Source organism: Terrapene carolina, unplaced genomic scaffold (assembly GCF_002925995.2).
Source record: "Terrapene carolina triunguis isolate 2854851 unplaced genomic scaffold, T_m_triunguis-2.0 Scaffold210, whole genome shotgun sequence".
Lineage (NCBI taxonomy): Eukaryota > Metazoa > Chordata > Testudines > Emydidae > Terrapene > Terrapene triunguis.
In genome coordinates, this window is record NW_020664561.1 from 16,431,118 (window position 1) to 16,452,805 (window position 21,688).

Genomic DNA, 21,688 nt, shown 5'->3' on the forward strand with positions numbered 1-21,688 from the left:
GCCTATATTTAGAAAACCAAAATTGGATTTGGATGTTATTCTTCAAATTTGTCTTTATTTTTAGAGCATAAAGGGCCAGATTGTGACTTGGAAGCCACAGCCCAGGTCATCATTGTGCAGAGGAGCCATGCTACAGCTGATATCCTATGAGCTCTTCTGGCTGATTTGGAGAGAATGACTCCTGCAACTTGGAGGCACTTCAAGCTGCAACAGTAGTTCTGCCATTCTTTGGAAGGGTGTAGCTTGCAGGATAGGCTTGTAAATAAAATGTTAAGGATTGTCTACAGCAGGGATTGGCAACCTTTGGCCCGCAGCCAGCCAGGGTAAGCTCCCTGGCGGGCAGGCTGGTTTGTTTATCTGCCACATCCGCAGGTTCGGCCAATCGCAGCTCCCACTGGCCACGGTTTGCTGCTCTAGGCCAATGGGGGCTGCGGGAAGTGGCGCGGGCCAAGGGATGTGCTGTCTGCAGCTTCCCGCAGCCCCCATTGGCCTGGAGCGGCGAACCGCGGCCAGTGGGAGCCACGATCGACCAAACTGCGGATGCAGCAGGTAAACAAATCGGCCCGGCCTGCCAGGGTACTTAGGTTGCCGATCCCTGGTCTGCAGGGTGGGGTAATGCACGCTATGGGAGTGTGATTTTCTAATGCACAGTAGCATACTGCACATTATTCGGCCTGTGTAGACCCTGCTGGTGCTCACTAAATGTTCCCTATTGCACATTAACATTGTGTTGTCAAAATCACATCCCTGTAGGGGCACATTGCTGCTCTGTGTAGACAAGCCCTCCGAGTTAACTTTTATCCATTACTCTGCTCTGAACTAGTTATACTGACCAGTTCTGGGATGAATTGGGGATGAGAGAGCAAAAATTTTTCAAGAGACAGTTTTTCAAATAAAGTGGTCTTGGGGGCTTATGTGCATTTGGGTGGATTTTAGGTTATCTTTATTTTTGTTTTCTCACCCTTATATGGGGAACGGGAGGAAGAAACAATAAACAAACTAAAATTCATTGGAACTGCATATGATCTCCCAGTGAATGACGACTGTGCTATCCTGTCACCTTTCAACTCACTTCCTCCCGCCTCCTCCCAAAAAAACAAACAAAAACACCTATGCATGGTACACTGATCAGTTCTTAATTTAGCTTTTACAATACAAAGTAGGTAAAAGAGGCTAAAAGAATCACAAACTGTTGATGTAAGGATAGCCTGGCTCTAGAGTGATTGTGTCCTTGAAAGCCAGAAATGTCTCTGATTCCAGGTCCTATCCTTGTCAATTTAAATACAAAATAAGCGTGGCTTTCTGGTTTCTGTAACCCCTGTAGAGTATTCAGACCATCTGAAGGGGAAACATCAGGCAGCTCTGCTGGTGTAACTGATGGCAGGCAGGCCAGTGCATGTGTGCCCAAGGACCTTCCCCTACCGCGCCTGTCACATATTGATATCCTGTCCTCAGAGCTTGTCTTTATTGCAAAATGAACTCGAGTTCTAACATGAGTAGTGTTAGGGCAACACTCTTGTCCACATGCAAAACCCTTAACTCAAGTGCAGCGGTACTTTTAACTTCAGTTGACTGGGTATAGGTTAAAACTGAGATGAACACAACTCACAAGCTGCTAATGCAACCACTGTGTAGTATGGATGCAGGCTGGTTCCATTGAAATGCCACTTGTCCTATGATACCTTCCCACAGTTTTTCACATGTGCCCAGAAAGGATAGATGAGTTTGTCCACAATTCACTGGGAAAGAATTAATAGACAGCTCAGTTGACTATATTGCTAAGAATCATGGGATGTGGGTGCCCCACTGAAATCTTAGTGCCACACACCAGTAAGTACAGTGCCAATGTGGACACAGCAACTCAGGTGTTATTTCACAGTGTGCCCGCTCTCACTAGAGCTAGGCTAACTCCAATGGAGTAACTTGAGTGTAGATTGCTTAATTCTGCAATGAAGACCTACCCTGAGAAGCTACAAGCATGACTGTTGTGTGGTGTATATATTGCACTCACAAATGTTAATTGCCTGTCAGTTGTTCTTAAGTAACAGAATCTTGCTTGCAGGAACACTGAGCTGTTGTTGGGAGTGCTGTTCTGTTTCTATCTTGTGTAGACGAGTGGCTAAGTATGTTTAATACTCAGTAGCCTTCAGGAAAGTTTTGTTGCTGGAGTTTTAGAATGAGCCACCCATTTTTTCAATTTTTATTATGTGCCTTGGGCACATTTAAAAGGAAAGGAAATGGAATCTGTCCTGGATGTTACAATATATGACATTAATTTGTTAATATATTATGAACTGTTTTAAGTTTTGAATTTAAAAATAGTTTCCAATCTTTCTTGAATTAACATTAAAAGAATAAAATATTCAGACTGTCTGTCCCAAAATAGCATTGCACAGTTTGTAGCTATATTTATTTCCTCCTCCAGCACCATTATAAGTGTTGAAAAAGCATTGCCAATATATACATAGCAAAAGAGGAGACAGAAATAGTTTCATACAATATAGCCCTGGACTGAGCTATAGTTCATCATGGATAAAGAACTGTAAAAGTTTGTTCCTGGGTTGCAAAAAGATTGCCATTAACAGGGAAAAAAACAAAACCAAAAAATAATCTGATGACCCTTTTTGATAGTATGTGTTAGGAACGTAGATCAGTTTCAGTAAATAGTTGTCATTGCATGCTACTCAGTACAGTAAGGAAGCAGTGGTGTGGTTCTTATCAGTTGTTTATCTTTTAGTTTAGATTGAAAGAAGCAAATTAGTTGGGCAAAGCTTGCATATAATAGAGTAAACAAAAGTATTTTTACTTTGCTAGTACTTTATCTGAAAACGATAAATAGTGTGTGAACTTCTGTACTCTTGAAAAGTGGTAGGTTGACAACCTTGAAAACTAAAATTCTTTATGCACAGAAGAGGTGCAGTACAGGGAGCAGCTAATCAGAATTTTCCCACAATGCCTCACAAGTGTGGCTCAACTCTGACCTAGAGGGACCACCTAGAAATGAGAAATTCGTACACTCTTCATGGCTCCTTCAGTCCTCTCGTGGGACTTATCAACTGAGTTGCCAACTATGGCAGTCGTTTTTGTAATTTAGGCAATCATCCATTGAGAATTGGAAGGAAACCATGAAAGTAATTTTAGAAATGATGCTGCTGGACCTCTTACCGAGACCAGACCTATAGGGCAGTTCAAAAGGCTCCACTGAATAGGTTGGAAGGTGGGTCATTCACTGATTTCAGGATCCTGGAAATTCATTTGTTCCTCCACAAAAGAAAGACTTGGCTCACATCAATCCTTTTAAACATTTGTAACATTTAATGCCCATTGGCACTGCCTTGGTTTTTAACCGCATGGAGTCAGGGTTCTTGGCCTCCAGCTTTCCATGTTTGTTTGCCAATAATGATAAGTTTTCTGTCTACCAGCGAGGGTGTGCTTCTAAGTGATATATTTTTCTTGGAACTAGAGTTAAACCTTAAAGCTTATTTAATTTAAACCGTATTTCATTAGTTTAAATCCCAGCTAATAACTCCGACTCCATACTGGGTACTGTATAATGTCCTCCAAATTAGAGGCACCAAGAGCAATAAAGCGCTACTTATTAGAGTTGTCCAACGGAGAGAATCGGGATTTACAATGTGATCATAACTATATTTTGCATGCCTTCAAATAGAAACTGAGAATATCTGTCAAGTCTGAGTGATACCACTGTACTTTTTAAAAAAGGGAAGACTATATAATATATTAAATTAATGTAGGCTACTCTCCATTGTGGATTAATGAGCACATACTTTGTTACTATTCCTTATTGCAGTTAGTTAATATACATTGCAAAAATCTGTGCTTTGCTCCCACCAGCTAAATTCAGCACTAGTTACATTGGACACAGGATCCTTATCAATTTTTGTCCCTCAAGAATTTTGCAGATCTCCGTGTTATGTTTTGTTTTACAAGAATTTTGAACAACTTAAATTTTTTAAAGCTGAAACCCTCAGGTAAAGTTCTACATGTGCACATGAGAAACATCCAGGAGTCATTACAAGGCTGGGATTTTCAAAGGCGCTTAAAGGGAGATAAGCAGCCAGCTCCCACTGAATCTCAATTAGAGGTGGGCACCTAACTCCATTAGTCTCCTGTTCAAAATCCCAGCCTGAAAGATTTTATGCTGTCCTGTGGTGTTACATGATAGCATTAGTGTCTCTGTCATTTTGTTATCTTTCAGTGTTACTGTGGGAGGCTGTGTCTTTTACTAATGCATAACTTTGGGGATGTCTTTCTAAGAACTTCCTGTGCATTCTCTTATTCACTTACTAGTAAAAATGAATGCACTGCTTTTGAAGGGTGCCAGCTTAACACATGCAGGCTGATGTCCTTTTTCTGCAGAGTCCAGGGAGTGTGGAAAGCAGAAGTGCAACTGATCTGTTCACTGCCTTGTCAATGGGCCTCAGATTTGTTCTGGAGGGGCTGCCTCTAGGTATGAGAAGGCAGTTCAGTCTATGGGTTTATTCATACCTTGGCCTCTCTGCTGAAACTGGAATGAAAGTGCAGTGAGACTGGTGACTGGGATATGATACTATCCAGTAAGGACTGGACTGAGGCCACCAACTCATGTGGCTTAGGTCACCAAATAGTCAGTCTTTGAATGTTGTTACCATCGGATATCTGGTTTTGATTTGAATATCAACCTGGAGGTGAAAAGTTCTGTATCCAGTCACACTCCTTTAAACATTACCCTTCTTAAGTAAAGTGAATTTTTTAATTTAAAATTATTGTTTTTTTAGCCTCAATTAAGGCTGCATGTAGTAAAAAGTCACTGCAATTGAAAAAACCCCCACATCTTTCTTGCTCCCTCCCCCCGCCCATGAAATGATCTTGTAAATGTTGCTCATTGCAGTTCTGGGGCTTTTCTGAAATTAATATAATTAAACCCAGGCCGAAGGCTCAGAGCCAAGACCAGCTGAGTCATTAGAGGATATTATGTAGGAAGAAATTTTAATAGTTTATGAAATCTTTCAACTACTGAGCCACTCGGCAGCAAAGGCTCAATCCAATGTCCACTGAGGTAATTGGGTTTTGGATCAGAGCCCAAGGGAGGAATTGTTGATTGTAAGGAGCATTCACCAAGCTACAGTTGAAATGAATAATTGACTGCTTATGTATGTAAAGATTCCAGTGGAGCATGTATCACATGGGCTTTTGTTGGGTAGATAAACTGTTGACCCATTCCTGTAAAGTGCCTATTGCCAACTTTGAAGTGGAGGGCACCCACAACTTTCATTGACTTCAGTGGGAGTTAAGGAGGCTCATCATCTTGCAGAATCAGGCCTTATGTTACAAATTGTTCTTCCCAGATGGTGATGTAAGGGAGTGCTAATACTTACATTCTCTAGGGCTGCTGGTGGAGAGATTTTGGGCTGTAGATATTTTCCTCCTCTTCCTCACATCTGTAGTTATCAATTTCTCTTGACAGAGAAAGAAAATATCACAATAAAATGTCACCTCACAGTAGTTGGGTGAAGTCCCAGAACATAGGGCCCAATTCTATCCTGGGTATTTAAGGTTACTCCTTACATGCCCCTCCCCCAAGAATAAGCCACTCGTCTGGAGGTATGAAAGGAGAAATGTGTACTGGCTCTTCAAATCTGTAGCTAGTAGCCACACATAAGGGACATGGGGAGGTTAGAGTCAGAAGCTCTACAGTGAATCAGAGAGAGAAGTTTGAGGGAAAATACTATTTTTGTTGTTCTAATATAGTTGCGTGTTCAATATTAGCAGAAAGCAACTCTTCCTGTGATTCTTCATCATTTTCACGATGCTCCATGTGAAATATTGCATTGTCCACAACTTACCCCATATTCAGACTAGGGATGTAAAATAGTAAATGGTTAACTGGTTAACTAGTAAGCATTAGTATTACCGGTTAACCCAGCTTAACCATTAACCTCCAGCTCCCGGCCGGCCGGAGCAGCCATACCGACCTTGTCCCCACCGGCCGACCCCAGCCGCAGGCCCAGGCCACATCAGCCAGCTGACCCCAGCCCCGCTGGCCAGCCGGAGCAGCATTCCTGGGCCACGTTGGCCAGCCAGTCAACCCAAGCCACAGCCCTGCTGCCCGGAGCAGCAGCCCCAGGGCGTGCCGACTGACCCTAGCCCCATGGCTGCTGGCTGAAGCAGCCCCACCCTTCTCCCTTTAACCAGGTAACTGGGTAAACGATATTTACATCCCTAATTCAGATTTATGCTACTCCTAGCTGTTACAACTTAGATAACAGGAAAAATGAGTTTCTTGGAGTGGGAGAGGGAGGGTGAGTGAGTTGCAATTCAAGTGGAGACGGGCTGTAGGCCTCAGGTCTGGGGCTGTTGACTGGTGAAGCATTCTCCATAAACAGGGTGAGTGGGTATAGCCATGCAGGACTCACCCCTGCAGCGCCTCCTGCTGGTGGTCTCAGGAAGTAGCTTGTCCAGCCTCCGGAACGCCCCCTGCAGGCCAGTGTCCCACTGCCGCTGGGCCCCCACGTCCCGCCCTGGACTCCGGTGCGTTATCTGGGGTGCTGCAGGCAGTAACCCCTCACTCTCAGGATCTCCCCTCCCCAGGGAACCCCCACCTCGCCTCAGTATAAGGCCACTGCCAGTCATTGTCTAGCCCCCACAGCCTGGGGTAGACTGCAGTATCAGCCCACTCATCACCGGCAAGGTTGGGTTTGGACCTGCTGCCTTTGCCTACCCATGGGCTGCCCTCCGCAACCCCCAGTACCCGTTGGCCTTCTGCTAGGCCACAGCCTGGAGCTTTCCAGGCTGGAGCCTCCCCAGCTCCTCTGCCTTTCCCCAGCCCTGCTCCACTCCAGTACTCTGCTCAGGTCCCTGCAGCCAGGTACGTCTCCCTCTACAGCTAGAGAGAGACTGCTGAGCTCCTGGCTCCCAGCCTCTTATATAGGGCCAGCTGAGGCCTGCTGGGGCGTGGCCCAGCTGCGGCTGCTTCCCCAATCAGCCTATTAGCTACTTTCCCTGCCACAGCCCTCTCCCAGGGCTTTTTTAAGCCCTTCAGGGCAGGAGTGGGGTAACCATCCTGCTATAGTGAGTAACTTCTTCTTGTCTGGAGACCACTCCCACAGCCTATTACATATTGGTATATTTGGCAGATGTCCAGATATGGGATAGGAAGCAGTACTGGAGCTCATTACCATCTATAGGATTTTTCTAGCATAATGTACTTAGCCAACATTTTTACATGTGGTTACCTAACTGCCATTTGTGCCTTTGAAAATCTTCCCCTAAACAAGTATCCTGATTTTTCCTGAGCCAAGCACTCCAAACTCCCCTTGGGAAGCAGGGTTGCTCAACTTGTATGAAAACCAACCCATGCAACAAACCTCGATGCCAACTCTGCCCACATATCTACACCAGCAACACCATCACAGGACCTAACCAGATCAGCTACAACATCACCGGCTCATTCACCTGCACGTCCACCAATGTTATATATGCCATCATATGCCAGCAATGCCCCTCTGCTATGTACATTGGCCAAACTGGACAGTCACTACGCAAGAGGATAAATGGACACAAGTCAGATATCAGGAATGGCATGATACAAAAACCTGTAGGAGAACACTTCAACCTCCCTGGCCACACAATAGCAGATGTAAAGGTAGCCATCTTACAGCAAAAAAACTTCAGGACCAGACTCCAAAGAGAAACTGCTGAGCTCCAGTTCATTTGCAAATTTGACACCATCAGATCAGGATTAAACAAAGACTGTTAATGGCTATCCAACTACAGAAGCAGTTTCTCCTCCCTTGGTGTTCACACCTCAACTGCTAGCAGAGCACCTCACCCTCCCTGATTGAACTAACCTCGTTATCTCCACACTGATTTATACCTGCCTCTAGAGATTTCCATTACTTGCATCTGAAGAAGTGAGGTTCTTACCCACGAAAGCTTATGCTCCCAATACTTCTGTTAGTCTCAAAGGTGCCACAGGACCCTCTGTTGCTTTTTACAGATTCAGACTAACACGGCTACCCCTCTGATACTATGAAAACCAAGACACTTGTTACTTGACTAAATATAGATTTATGTAGCTAATTGTAGGCACTCACATTTGCACATTTTGGCCTTACTATAGAGAGTTCTGATTAAAGCTTTCACATTAATTGAAATGACAAACATAGGGTACACTGTACAGTGAAAATAAAAATCAGTTGCTTTCTAAAGGCACTACTAATTAAAGTGTGGAGCAGAATTATACTTAACTTTGAGGGGTGATCTCTTAAGAGAGGTGGTTATCTAATAAGGCTGTACAGTTTTCATGGTGTATGCATTATTTTATTTTGCTTTGCAGTATATATATTTTTCATTTTCAAAAAATGTATATTTTCTAAATAACTGGATATACTCAATGATGTCTTAAACATTTCTTTCAACGGTAGCATTTCAGTATCTGACTTCAATTTAATGTAAAACAACAATATACTGTACAATATGAACTGATAAGAAATGTAATTGGTTAGTGTTCCTCATTTTAATCTTAAGACCATCTAAACTAAAGGAAAGTACTATGTTGTATGGGGGAAAAACTGATTTATTTCCTTCATGAGTCACATATTAGCTAGAAAAGAAGTGGCCAAATGTGCTTGTAGCTGGACAGTTTTAAAGGCACGTAGGGCCAAAGTCTGCTCTCTTACACTGATGTAACTCTGGTAAAACCCTGCTGCTACTTCAAATTTATGCCACTAAATGGGAGAATTTGGGCTAGTAGGTATTGTACTGCAATGGCATGATGAAAACAGGAAGTTAGTAAAGGCCACCTGCCTTTCATAATTAAGTTCCTCATGGTTGGTTTAATGCCTTAAATCCCAATCCTGAACCAGTTCAGGCCTCATTTAGACAAATCTATTGAATAATGACCATAGAATAAGGCCTTTATTCATAATAAGGTGAAGCCTGGGCATAGTAGTCAGTTTTCCCTGATGCTGCCTTTGCTAACCTAGAGGAATGAACACCTCAGGGTAAGAATATAGTTCACTGACCAATCAGTACTTAGTTGGTCTGCTTTAATTACCATGTGATTGTAGTTTTGTGCTGTAGAACTGGACAAAGACCACTTATTTCACATAGGCCGCCAAACATCCATCGTATGGTACCGAACAACTTTTAGCCACTACTGAACCGATGGCATAGTGGGGAAAGACTCCATATGTCTTTACTAGTTTTCTGGACCATCCAGCCCTCCATACCAAACCTCTACTGTATAGATGTTTTGTATTGTATGTGGATTACCTGGTGTTTGCCAAAACTACAAACACCATAGCAGCGTTTATGAGCTATCTGTAATCAGGATGATTTTAGGATTTCCCTGAGTGATCACTCTCCAACTCTCATGTAAACATGCAGCCAGATGACAGTGTGGAAAGTCCTTTAAATACACTAAAGTGAACAACTTATCAGTTTACTTATTGAGAACTTTTCCTGTTTATTTACCAAGGAATGTTTTTTTCAAACTTGTCTTGGGGAGGCAAATATCAACATTCTTAATCGCTGTCAAATTCATTGGCAGACAGTTCTATGTAGTGGTGTTTGAGCCTGTCCCTAAGCAACTGACCAAACACCATATTGGTTGTATTAAGCTGAGTTTTGTGGTTTTAGTTTTAGAAAGTCCAGTCTTTATTCAATAACATGCAACCATTCCTTTTTAAAAAAACCCTTTCATATGTAATCAAGTGTGTGTGTGTGTGTGTGTGTGTGTGAAAAAGAGAGAGAGAGAGAGAGGGGCCTAAAATCCCCAAGGTTAGTTTGGAAGACTTAGTTTCAAAACAAAGGAATAAAATTACAGCCTAATCAATGTGAACTATCAGGATGTATCCATATCAAGTGTCATGGTTGTTGGAAAATCAGGCCTTGTCTACCTTATACAGTTGTGCTGACAAAAGTTGGCTTTCTTCGACAAAACAGTGGAGGCGTACACACTACAATGCTCCTCCTGCCAATTTAACTCTCCTGCTACTCCAAAAAAATAGAACCACCTCGATGAGAGGCGTAGAGCTTTTTGCGGCAAAATTAGATCGACGCAGTGTCAGTGTAGACACCATGCTTAGTTATGTGGCCACAAATAACCTCCAGGAGGTGTTCCACAATGCCCATTCTGACCGCTCTGGTTAGCAATTCAAACTCCGCTGCCCTGCACTCAGGTACAAAGGCATCTGCCCCCTCCCCACCCCTCTTGAAAGGCTTGGGAATTTTTGAAATTCCACTTCCTGTTTGCTCAGCGTTGACAGCTCACATTGCATCTTTCCAGCTGACCATGGCGGCTCCATGCACTAAATGATCTCCTGCGTGCAGTACACCAGAGTTGCTGAATCTGCTGGCTCTGTGGGGAGAGGAGACTGTGCAGTAGGGTGACCAGATAGAAAGTGTGAAAAATCAGGACAGGGGATTGGGGGGTAATAGGCACCTATATAAGAAAAAGCCCTGAATATTGGGACTGTCACTATAAAATCAAGACATCTGGTCACCCTACTGTGCAGTCCCAGCTCTGCTCCAGCTGTAGGAACTTTGATACCTATGGGAAGATTTCTCGTGGCATGCTGGGTAAGACCTACGAACAGGACACGCATCAGTACCGTACAAAGATCAAGGAGCTGAGGCAAGGGAGTCAAACCGTCACTCTGGTGCTGCGCTGGAGATCTGGAGTTGGACACCATCCTCAGCAGTGACCCCCACTGCCACAAGCCCCGTGGATACTTCAAGGGGGCTGGAGACTGCGGCCAGTGGACTCAACCTCGAGGACAAAGTGATGGACGAGGAAGTGGAGTTGGAGGATGAGATGGGGCAGGCGACTGGGTCATCCAGTACCGTGGCAAGCCAGGACCTCTTCTTCACCCCTGAAGTTTCAGTCCCAGCACTCCATCTCTGGCGCACATGATGTAGGAGAAGGGAGCACTGGTAAGTGCTCATTTTGAGTTGATACTGCTCGATTACATGAGGTAGAGCTGTCCTTTGCTTTGTTATAAGCTAGAAGTGGGTTAAGGGATAGAAATATACAAGACTAGCTGTGTTTGCATCTGCTTCTTATTCCTCTGTGCAGCTACGCAGTGGGGGTTGTGCGCAAAAGTTTGTTACTATACACCGAGATTTCATGGGAATCCTCCAGAGAGATCTCTAGGAAACTTTTCTGGAGGTACTCACCAATCTTCTGCCGAAGGTTCCTTGTCAGAGCTGCTTTCTTACTTCCCCCACTGTAGGAAACTTTCCCACACCAGTTGGTAATCACTTGTGCAGGGACCAAAGCAGCACACAGGCAAGCAGCATAGGGACCCGGTCTGAAGCTGCATGCATGCAGGAGATTCACCCTTGCATTCTTGCTTACCCTCAGGAGTGAGATATCTGCTTCAATGACTCCCACTTGTGGAAAATGGTGGCAGAATTTACAATATTGGCCCTAGTGATCCCTTTAAAAAAAAAACCCTAGACCCTTTGCCCCATCTTGAATGCGCCCACCCCCCGGGCCGAACTAATCATGTTTAGGGCGTTCACCGAGCTGTGTGCTTGCCAAGGGACAGTGAGAACGAGGTATACTTTGCTATTATGATTCAGCGCTGTGAGTGCACTAATAATTATGCCTCTGTTTCTTGTGCTTCTGCAGATGTGCCCTTAAGGGGAACCCCCTACATGCCAGCGGAGCGCCTCCTCCAGATAAGGAGATGACCCAGGAGGAGCAAGGAGGACATGTTTCGGAGATTTCCAATCTTCTGACACCACAGATCAAGAACACAGAGCAGGGAGAGAGATAATTAATGAATAATTAAAAATAGATAGGCAGGAGACGAAGCAGGGCCAGGAACGAATTTTCGAGGGCCAGGACCGGATGATAAAAATGATAGAGGACCACACAGAGATGTTGAAGTCCCTAATAGTGCTTCAAGCAGAACACATGCATGCTTCTTCCCCGCAGCCCATACAGAACTGCTTACCATGCCCTCCTCAAATCCCACCCACACATTCTCTGAACAACAAAACAGCAGATGAAAGTTAATGTTGATAAATGCAAAGTAACGCACAGTGAAAAGCATAATCCCAACTATACATATAAAATGATGGGGTCTAAATTAGCTGTTACCACTCAAGAAAGATCTTGGAGTCATTGTCGATAGTTCTCTGAAAACATCCACTCAATGTGCAGCGGCAGTCAAAAAAGCGAACAGAATGCTGGCAATAATTAAGAAAGGGATAGATAATAGGACAGAAAATATCATGTTGCCTCTATATCAGGGATTGGCAACCTTTGGCACATGACCTGTCAGGGAAATCTACTGGTGGGTCGGGATGCTTTGTTTAACTGCAGCGTTCACAGGTTTGGCCGATCACAGCTCCCACTGGCTGCGGTTCGCTGTTCCAGGCCAATGGGGGCTGCGGGAAGCGGCGCGTGCCAAAGGTTGATGATCCCTGCTCTATATAAATCCATGGTACACCCACATCTTGAATACTGAGTACAGATGTGGTTGCCTCATCTCAAAAAAGATATATTGGAATTGGAAAAGGTTCAGAAAAAGGCAACAAAAATGATTAGGGGTATGGAACGGCTTCCGTATGAGGAGAGATTAATAAGACTGGGACTTTTCAGCTTGAAAAAGAGACGGATAAGGGGAGATATGCTTGAAGTCTATAAAATCATGACTGGTGTAGCAAAAGTAGATAAGGAAGTGTTTACTACTTTTCATAACACAAGTACTAGGGGTCACCAAATGAAATTAATAGGCAGCAGGTTTAAAACAAACAAAAGGAAATATTTCTTCACACAACACACAGTCAACCTGTGGAACTCCTTGCCAGAGACTGTTGTGAAGGCCAAGACCATAACAGGGTTCAAAAAAGAACTAGATAAATTCATGGAGGATAGGTTCATCAATGGCTATTAGCCAGGATGGGCAGGAATGGTGTCCCTAGCCTCTGTTTGCCAGAAGCTGGGAATGGGCGACAGGGGATGGATCACTTGATGATTACCTGTTCTCTTCATTCCCTCTGGGGCACCTGGCATTGGCCACTGTTGGAAGACAGGATACTGGGCTAGATGGACCTTTGATCTGACCCAGTAGGGCCGTTCTTATGTTCTTGCATCTTCCTGGCCCATTGCAGTATCCCGTTCACTTTACCCCTTCGGACAGGTTCCCCAGTGATAGCTAGACTTACACACAGCTATCAAAACTTCCCTCAGGAGAGCGCTCCTCTCACTGTTTTGTCCCTTTCAAGAAGGCATTTTCTGTTTGTTGCTTATTCCTGTTTTTAAAAAAAAAAACTCTCTGAAACAAAAATCAATCTTTGTCTCCTACACACAGTACTTGCTGCTGTGGCAATTGGCACATTTGCAGACTACAAATCACGTTCAGGAAGCAATCATCAAAATGGTTATTCCAGATGGCAAGTAAATAAAACATGGCAGAATGCATTACATAAAGACACATTACTAGTGCTCATTGTCAAAATGGTGCTTCAAAGCCTCCCTGATTCAAATAGCCCCCTGTTGTGCCCCTCTAATAATCCTGGTATCCGACTGCTCAAAATCAGCTGCTGGGCGATCTGCATCCATGCTCAACCCCTAAGGAAACTTTCCCCCTTTGCATAATAATTGTGCAGCTGTGTACAGCAGGCCACTATGACCATGGGAATATTTTCCTCATTGAGGTCTAACTTTCCATAAAGGCAACGCCAGTGAGCCTTTAATTTGCCAAACACACATTCAATGGTCATTCTGCACCTGCTCAGCTATTGTTGAAGTGCTCCTTGCTGCTGTCTAGGTTTCCCATGTAAGGCTTCATAGGAGTAAGAAGTACACTGGGTCTCCCAGGATCACTATGGACATTTTAGCATCCTGCATTAGTATCTTCTGATCTGGAAAGAAAGCCCCTGCTTTCAGCTTTCTGTACATGCCAGCATTCATGAAGATGCATGTGGCATGCACCTTCTCTGACCACCCCGCATTAATATCAATGAAATGACCCCGGTGATCCACAAGCACCTGCAATACCACGGAGAAGTACCCCTTTCTTATTGATGTACTCTGTCAGATGATGGTCTGGGGCCAAAATTGGGATATGAATGCCATCTATTGCCATTGCTGCAAAGCCAGCCACTATTTCATGCACATTTTCAAGAGTCACAGTCCTTTATAGCAGGGTGCAATTAATGGCCCTGCACACTTGCATGAATGCAACCCCCACGGTGGACTTTCTGACTCCAAACGAATTCGTGACTGACTAGTAGCAGTCTGGAGTTGCTAGCTTCCACACAGCAATTGCCACACATTTCTCCACCGAGAGGGCAGCTCTCATTTTAGTGTGCTTGTGCCGCAGGGCTGGGGTGAGCTCCACACACAGTTCCAGGAAGGTAGCTTTGGGCCTCCGAAAGTTCTGCAGTCACTGCTCATCATCCCAGACATGCCTAACGATTCAATCCCACCACTCAGTGCTTGTTTCCCAAGCCCAAAAGTGATGGTTCACTGTGTGCAGCTGCTCTGTGAATGCCAAAAGTAATCTGGAATTTTCTTTCCATGGCACACAGCAGGGCCGGCACCATGGATTCCTGTTCAGATTCGAAGTTTATGTAATACTGCATGATCAGCTGTGTTGTGTTCATAGCTAGAGAGCAGTGCAGGATCCATGGTTACTGGGGCGCACAGTATACGGGGGCTGTTGAAAAATGGCGTGAAATGTATTCGGAAGCCCATGGAATGATGAGACAGAAAATACTGCAACGTGGGACGTTGAGCCTGCACCCATGATGCACTGCAATCCACTCTGCTTCCCCACAACTCCTAGCTGCAGAAGGTGGCGAGTTGCACAGTGGGATAGCTACCCACAGTGCACTGCTCTCTCTATTGATGCTAGAGCGCCAACTATGGATGCACTCCACCAACACAAGGAACATTGTGTGAATATGCATAAGCAATGTAATAGCGGTTTATGATCATTGGCGTAACTTGTGTCGACTTAACTTTGTAGTGTAGACATAGCCTCAGTTGTGGAGTGCGGGAGGAGGTGGGGGGGAGAAAAGCATCAGAGTAATAAAGAATGGAGGAAACCTCCATAATGAACGAAATCCCAGCTTTGTCAATGTAGGTGCCTAAAGTTAGTCCCTTGAATCTATATTTAAGCATCTGAATGTAAGGATTCACATTAGAAAATTTTCAGGTAGCTGCCCTTCACCTCAGAAGCAACTTAACAACCAGAAAACGAAATCAAATATGTCTTTTCCTGTACTCCAATGATCTTTTTGTAGGTTTCATGACATTTTAACATATAGCGTGCTATGAATTAAACCTAAAGCGGCAGCTTTTCAGGTGAAGGCATGCAACTTGTATGGAAATTATGTGTGTGTGTTTACTGTGATTTCATGCACTACTGTGGCAGTTGAGCATGCAGATAAACTGGTAATAAGACGTATTAGTTGGTCACTTATGTGTGTGCAATTACTACAACTCTATAGAAATTAGGCACATAAATACAACATTTGTGCATACACATTTCTGAAAATCAGGCACTAAAAGATATTTTGATTACTAATTTATCATTTGTATTCTCATAGTGCCTAGGAGCCCCAGTCATGGACCAGAACCCCTCGGTGCTAGGTGCTGTATACACTCAGGACAAAAAAATCCATGCCCCAAAAAGCTTACAGTCTAAGTGTAAGACAAGCAGATGGATAGAGAAAGATGGGGGAGTACAAGGAAACACTGGGACAAGATTGTCTAAATAGAAAAGATACTGAGTGAGGAAGGAATAGAACACTCAAGCTGAGTGAACAGTTTGATGGGGGAAAATGTTATGTTCCACTTTTGGGGGGGGGTGGAGGTGGTGGATTTACTTGTGGGGGATCAGCTGAATGGAAAGAAAAGGGGGATAAGGGGAACAGGGCAGGGGTGGAAAGGGTTGAAGCAAACAGTCAATCAGTGCAGGGCATTGAAAGTCCGAGAACATTATATAGTTGTACGTGACCAGAGATCCCTGCTTTGGCTACTTCTGTCCCTGTGTGCTGCAGTGTCTGGCTGGGTGCTCGCTGCAGTTTTTCCCCAAGTGCACACGGTGATATCTTGCGTAATTTAATTCCATAAAGTATTTTGTATAGTGTTTATGAAAGCTGATATACAAGGTAAAGTTGTAGTGTGTTGTATGGTGACTGTTACCAAGAATGTTCCTTAAATTCCTTCAAGCACTGTGTCAGGCTACTAAGGCTATGTCAACACTATGTGCCTTTTAGCGACACAGCTGTGCTTCTACAGCTGTGTCGCTAAAAGGCGCACCGTGTAGCTGCTTTTTGTTGGCAGCATAGAGCTCTCCTGCCGACAAAAAAAAACTTCCACCCCCAACAAGTGGCAGTAGCTTTGTCGGCAGGAGAGCTCTCCCACTGACAAAGCGCTGTTTACACCGGCGCTTTTCGTTGATAAAACTTTTGTCGTTCGGGGAGTGGCTACCGGAGCCCCAGACCCTTTAAATCATCCCCGGAGCCCTGGGGAGGCGGTGGCAGGGCTCCGGCGGCTATTTTATGGGCTGGGGCGGTAGAAGCTGCCACGGCCTAGGACCCTTTAAATAGCCGCCGGAGCCCCACCGCCGCTACCCCAGGGCTCCAGGGACGATTTAAAGGGCCCGGAGTGGTAGTTGTGGCAGACGCCCCAGGCCCTTTAAATCGCCGCCCGAGCCCCGCCGCCTCTTCCCCATGGCTCTGGCAGCAGGGCTCTGGTGGCAATCTAAAGGGCCCGGGGCTACAGCCGCTGCTGGGAGCCCCAGGCCCTTTAAATTGCTGCCAGGGGAAGCCGATCTGCTCCAGTACGGTGCACCGGCTCTTGCCGGTATGCCTTACCAGGGCATGCCGGCTTACTTTCACCTCTGAATAACACAGCAATTTCATTGACTCTGACACCGGCAGTATACATGTGCTGAATTTCTAAGAGTGATTAAAATTAATTGCTACTGTATATTGACAACTTCACCATCTTGAGGTAAAATCCAAATTAATTATTCTGTGAAGATGCTTGAATCCCATTTTTTTTCTCTCTCAAGCTTGTTATGGAATTTCAGTCTCCAATTGCCAGTATGCAATAATGGGAAATGACTTTATGGAGGAAAATTATGAATTTAGCCACCTCGTCAGTGTTCGTATGTCCAGCAGGTATGAGACGCAAGGCATTGGAGTGTAACTGTTCCACTTATCTGAAAAAAAAACCCAACAATAAAATCAAGATGAAAACTAATTGTACAGATATTTGTCTTTTTTTGGTGTTCACTTTCAAAGACAGGGTTCCACCCTGTTTAAAACTGGGCAAGATCTTCACTTGGTTTAAATTGGCTATGCTGATTTAAATCAGCTGAGGATCTGGCTCCATGTCTCCAATAGTGGGTTTCTAGATCTCTCTTTGATAAGCAGAGAAAATATTTTCAAAAGCACTTACTGCTCTGGGATTTAAAAATCTAGTTCCTAGAGTGGATGAAGAAATAAATGATACACACACATACATACATAAAACCACCAGCTCATTTATTTCTTCATCCACTCTAGGAACTAGATTTTTATATATATATATATATATATATATATATACACACACACACAGCCTATATTAAGAACAATAGTTGTCAGTGGATAGACCTCAACCTAAGCAGTTTGGAGACAACTTCTTGCAGGCATATGCTTTTAAAGAAGCCTGAAAGGAAGAAGAAGAAATGAATTGCTGAGTGAATGTGAGGCAGGATTAGGATGGGAAAGGGGAAATGGGGAAACAAAATTATTCAAAGAACACAGTGTTCTTAAAATGGACAGATTTTTTAAATGAAATTATAACGTGTTAAATAGTTTAACAAACAGCATTTATGGATAAATGGTTCAAATCAAAGCCATAATAAAAGCCTTAAGGCATCTATAAATTCATAACACTAGGAAATATTTTCTATGATCTCTCTGGTGACTTTTGTAAATCAAGTGAAAACTACACAGCGCCAGGCATTCATAAACACAGCTCCAAAATAAACCCTTGTGTGTGATCATGCTAGACTGCAGCCATGGTTGCTGCTGAAAGTGCTATCAAGTGAAGCTTTGTCTGGATGGTTGGAAAGGAAAAAATATCAAGATTACATGGATATTAAATACTCATTTAAGGCTTGTCCACACATGAAAGGTAATCTGGAATAAGGTAGGGTGTGGATTTAAAGTGGATTAACTATTCCTGATTAACTTCATGCATGGATGCTTTTATTCCAGATTAAGAGTATCCATTTATGGAGTTAATTTGGAATCAGAAATAGCTATTTTATATCCCCATTTAGAAAAGCTCTAATTTATAGTGAGTATGGGAAATAAATGTGGACACTTGGGGAAACATTTTGTTATAAGCACACTGGATGATGATTTGGAAGACATCAGGAGGGAATGGATGGCTTGGGGTGTGTATGTGTTAATGTGATATTTAAACTTCCGCCTCTATGTTGCCATTATGAATAGAGCCCTGTGATTACTGAAAGTTATTTCCTGGTGGTTTGATGGCCAGTTGAGTTGAATTTGATGATCTCAGGTTGGTTGTCAGTAGACACATGCCTACACCACAAAACCCAGAATTGGAATTGATTTATAGTTTGTGCTTTTGCTGGCAGCCTTGATCTGAGAGACCAGGGAGTGAACAGGCATGGAGGCTGAACTATGTTCTCCCTTCTAGAGGGGAGATGCCCTTCAGGCCTGGCCTGGGTCTTGAGGCACATTTGTGTAACATTGGTGGGAGAAGCTTGCTGATCTGGTCTGTGGCTAAAGGACTTCAGTTTCTCACACTCAGACATACAATTACATCTGGAACAAACTCGTATTAATTTCTGGTGCAACCACTATTTTTTTCCCCTTCCCTATCACCAGGAGTAATACAAATATGGGGCAAAAGAAAACAGCAGTGCGTGCATGTGAGAGACACAGACACATACAGACAGACCAGTGTATATGTATGTGTTTAAGACACATGGAACTAAGAATAATATCTGTACAAAATTATCAGAGTTGTTTTTAATTATTCAAGACTGGTAGACTTAAAATCAGACCCACCTTCTCTGTAAGTCAGCAGCCCTCTGTTGCATTAACCCCTCAACTCTCCTTTAACATGGTCATTTAAATGGCTATCCTTTTCCAAGTGCTAATATGCGAAGGGTTTTGTGTCAAAAATTAGTAATTGAAAGCTGCAGTATTTTGCTTTACATGGAGCTGGCTGGCTGCAGAAAGGGGAGCATGCTTCACTGTCAAAAGGTGTGGTGTAGTGCATATGTTCCCCTGGCATGCTGGGGATGGGAGAGATGATGCCCAATACAGGCCAGTGCCTTGAAATAGTATTCTGCTCTTTTATCATTAAATACAATGTTATTGCTTTTCTTTATTTAAAAAAAAAAAAACCCTTTTAAAAATACCAGATTGTATGACTGAAATTATTGACTCTCAGGGCAATTGTAATTTAATAGCCTTTGGGATTTTACTGCAATCTCATTACACAATTTTCATTTTTTTCTTTTCATCCCAGAAATTGGCCCAGTGACAATTACCACAGATTCCAAGAAATTTCAATATGAACTCCGGGAACTTTATGTTCAGGTGAGTAACTTACCTGTTCTGTATATGGTACTTGCTATGGTCCTTATTTCCTTAGCCTTCTTTCTCACTTGTTTCTACTAGAGGCCCTAGTCAGGCCCTATTATGCTAGCTGCCCTGCATGCATAGTTGACACCCATGTGACTTGTTCTACAACAGGGTGACTAAATTTACTGATTTTGTTCAACAATACAAAATACTAGAACAAGTTGGAAAATTCTGAGAATTATTTTGTATTTTGTATTTTTTACTGATTCTGTCAGCTGGGTGAAAAACTGCAAATAATTTGTTGAAATTTTTCAATTTCTTCTTCGAGTGCTTCCTCATATCGATTCCAATTAGCTGTGCGCGCGCCACGTGCACGATCGTTGGAAGATTTTTACCCTAGCAACACTCGATGGGTCGGCTGAGGCGCCCCCTGGTGTGGTGCCCTTATGGCACCGGATATATGCCCCTGCCGACCCAGCACCCCCTCAGTTCCTTCTTACCGCCCATGACGGTCGTTGGAACTGTGGAGCTGATCCCCACCTCCCTAGCTCTTTACTCGTTGTACTGTAGATAGTTGTTTAGTGTAGTTTTAACAGTTATAGGGTAGTTAATAGTAAGTGTTGTAGATAGTGTAGATAGTACTTGGAGGAACCGGGGTTTATCCCCTTCCCTCCTCCCCGGTACCAGAGCCCATGCCTAGGTCTCCGGGTTTCAAGCCTTGCTCGGTCTGTCTCAAGCCAATGCCTACGGGAGACCCCCACGCTCCTGCTTGAAGTGCCTGGGGGAATCCCATCAACCAGATAAGTGCTGCATTTGTAAGGCTTTCAAGCCTCGGACAAAAAAGGAACGGGACTTTCATTTAAAACAGCTCCTAATGGAAGCGGCACTTAGCAGACCAGGCGCCGTCGGTCCGAAGCGTGCCTCCGGCACCGGAACAACCCGGCACCAGCAAAGACTCTCGCCACTGGACATCTCCGGCACCGGTACAGACGCGACACCGCTCACTGTCTCCGCGGCCCAAGAAGCAGCACAAACCACCTGCTGCTCCTGTGCAGTTGCAGGCGCCGCCTGTGCCCCCATTGGAGCAACAGCCCGTGCCGGACTGCCCCATAAAGGCTCCAACTCCGGCACCATCGATTCCGGTGCCACAAGTGCCGTTGAGTCCGGTGCACACAAGCTCCCCGGTGCACATCGTGGTTGAGCTCGGCCTGCCGTCCACTCCGGAGACCTTCTCCACCGCTCACGACCTGATCGCGCTGACTGAGCCTGGACCGTCTCACCCTCCGGCACCGCCGGTGCGGATTGTTCCATCCATAGGGAAGCCCACCTTCATGCGACCTCCATCGCAGAGCGAGACAGCTCGGCACCGATCTCGGTCCCGGTCCAGGTTGCGGTCCCGATCCCGCCGATGGTCCCAGTCTCGGTATCGCTCTCAGTCCCGGCACCAATCCCCATCTCAGCGCTGGTCATACTTGCGGCGCCGCTCCGCTTCATGAAGGTCTCCCTCCCGGTATGATCGGTACCGATCCAGGTCCCGGCACCGTTCCTGGCACCGATTGTCTTGCAGCCGATCCCGGCACCGCCCGGACCGTAGGTCCTCGTCGAGATCTAGATCGACCTCCCGGCACCGTTATGACTATCGGTCCCGATCGCGATCCCACTCGAGACCCTGACACCGGTCTCCAGCTCCCAGGCACGGAGCGACAGAGCAGGACGGTGCAACGCAGCATGTGCGTTCGGCACCGCCTTGGCCTTCACGACCAAATTCAATGTTGTCCCAAGCGGGGAGTGGCTACCACGTCCAGGGCCAAGACGCGGATGGTGCTAGCCAGGGGCAAGATGAAGGACAGGATCCTGACCAGGGACCCCCACAATGGTCCTTCTGGACTCCTTGGGCATACCACCAAGCCCAAGGTGTCCCCTCAGGCGCTTCTCGCTCTGCCCATTCGGAGCCTCGGATGCCTGAGGCCACTGTGAGCCGCCCTCCCCCGATAGCCTCGGAGGCGACTGCCCTGCCATCAGATCAGGCCCATGCCCCTAGCATGGTGGACCTAGGGCAACCGGGACCCTCCTCAACCAGACCTTCCCCAGGATCCGCTAG

General features: G+C 45.0%; 1 protein-coding gene across 1 annotated transcript in view; it reads left to right on the forward strand.

Moving 5' to 3' along the window:
- LOC112103403 (hemicentin-1) overlaps positions 1 to 21,688 on the forward strand; it is a 345,952-nt gene that overhangs the window by 30,453 nt on the left and 293,811 nt on the right. The window contains exon 2 of the mRNA XM_026655607.2: positions 19,532 to 19,602. Within this exon, the coding sequence (XP_026511392.1) occupies positions 19,532 to 19,602 (71 nt within the window). The remainder of the gene's footprint in view (positions 1 to 19,531; positions 19,603 to 21,688) is intronic.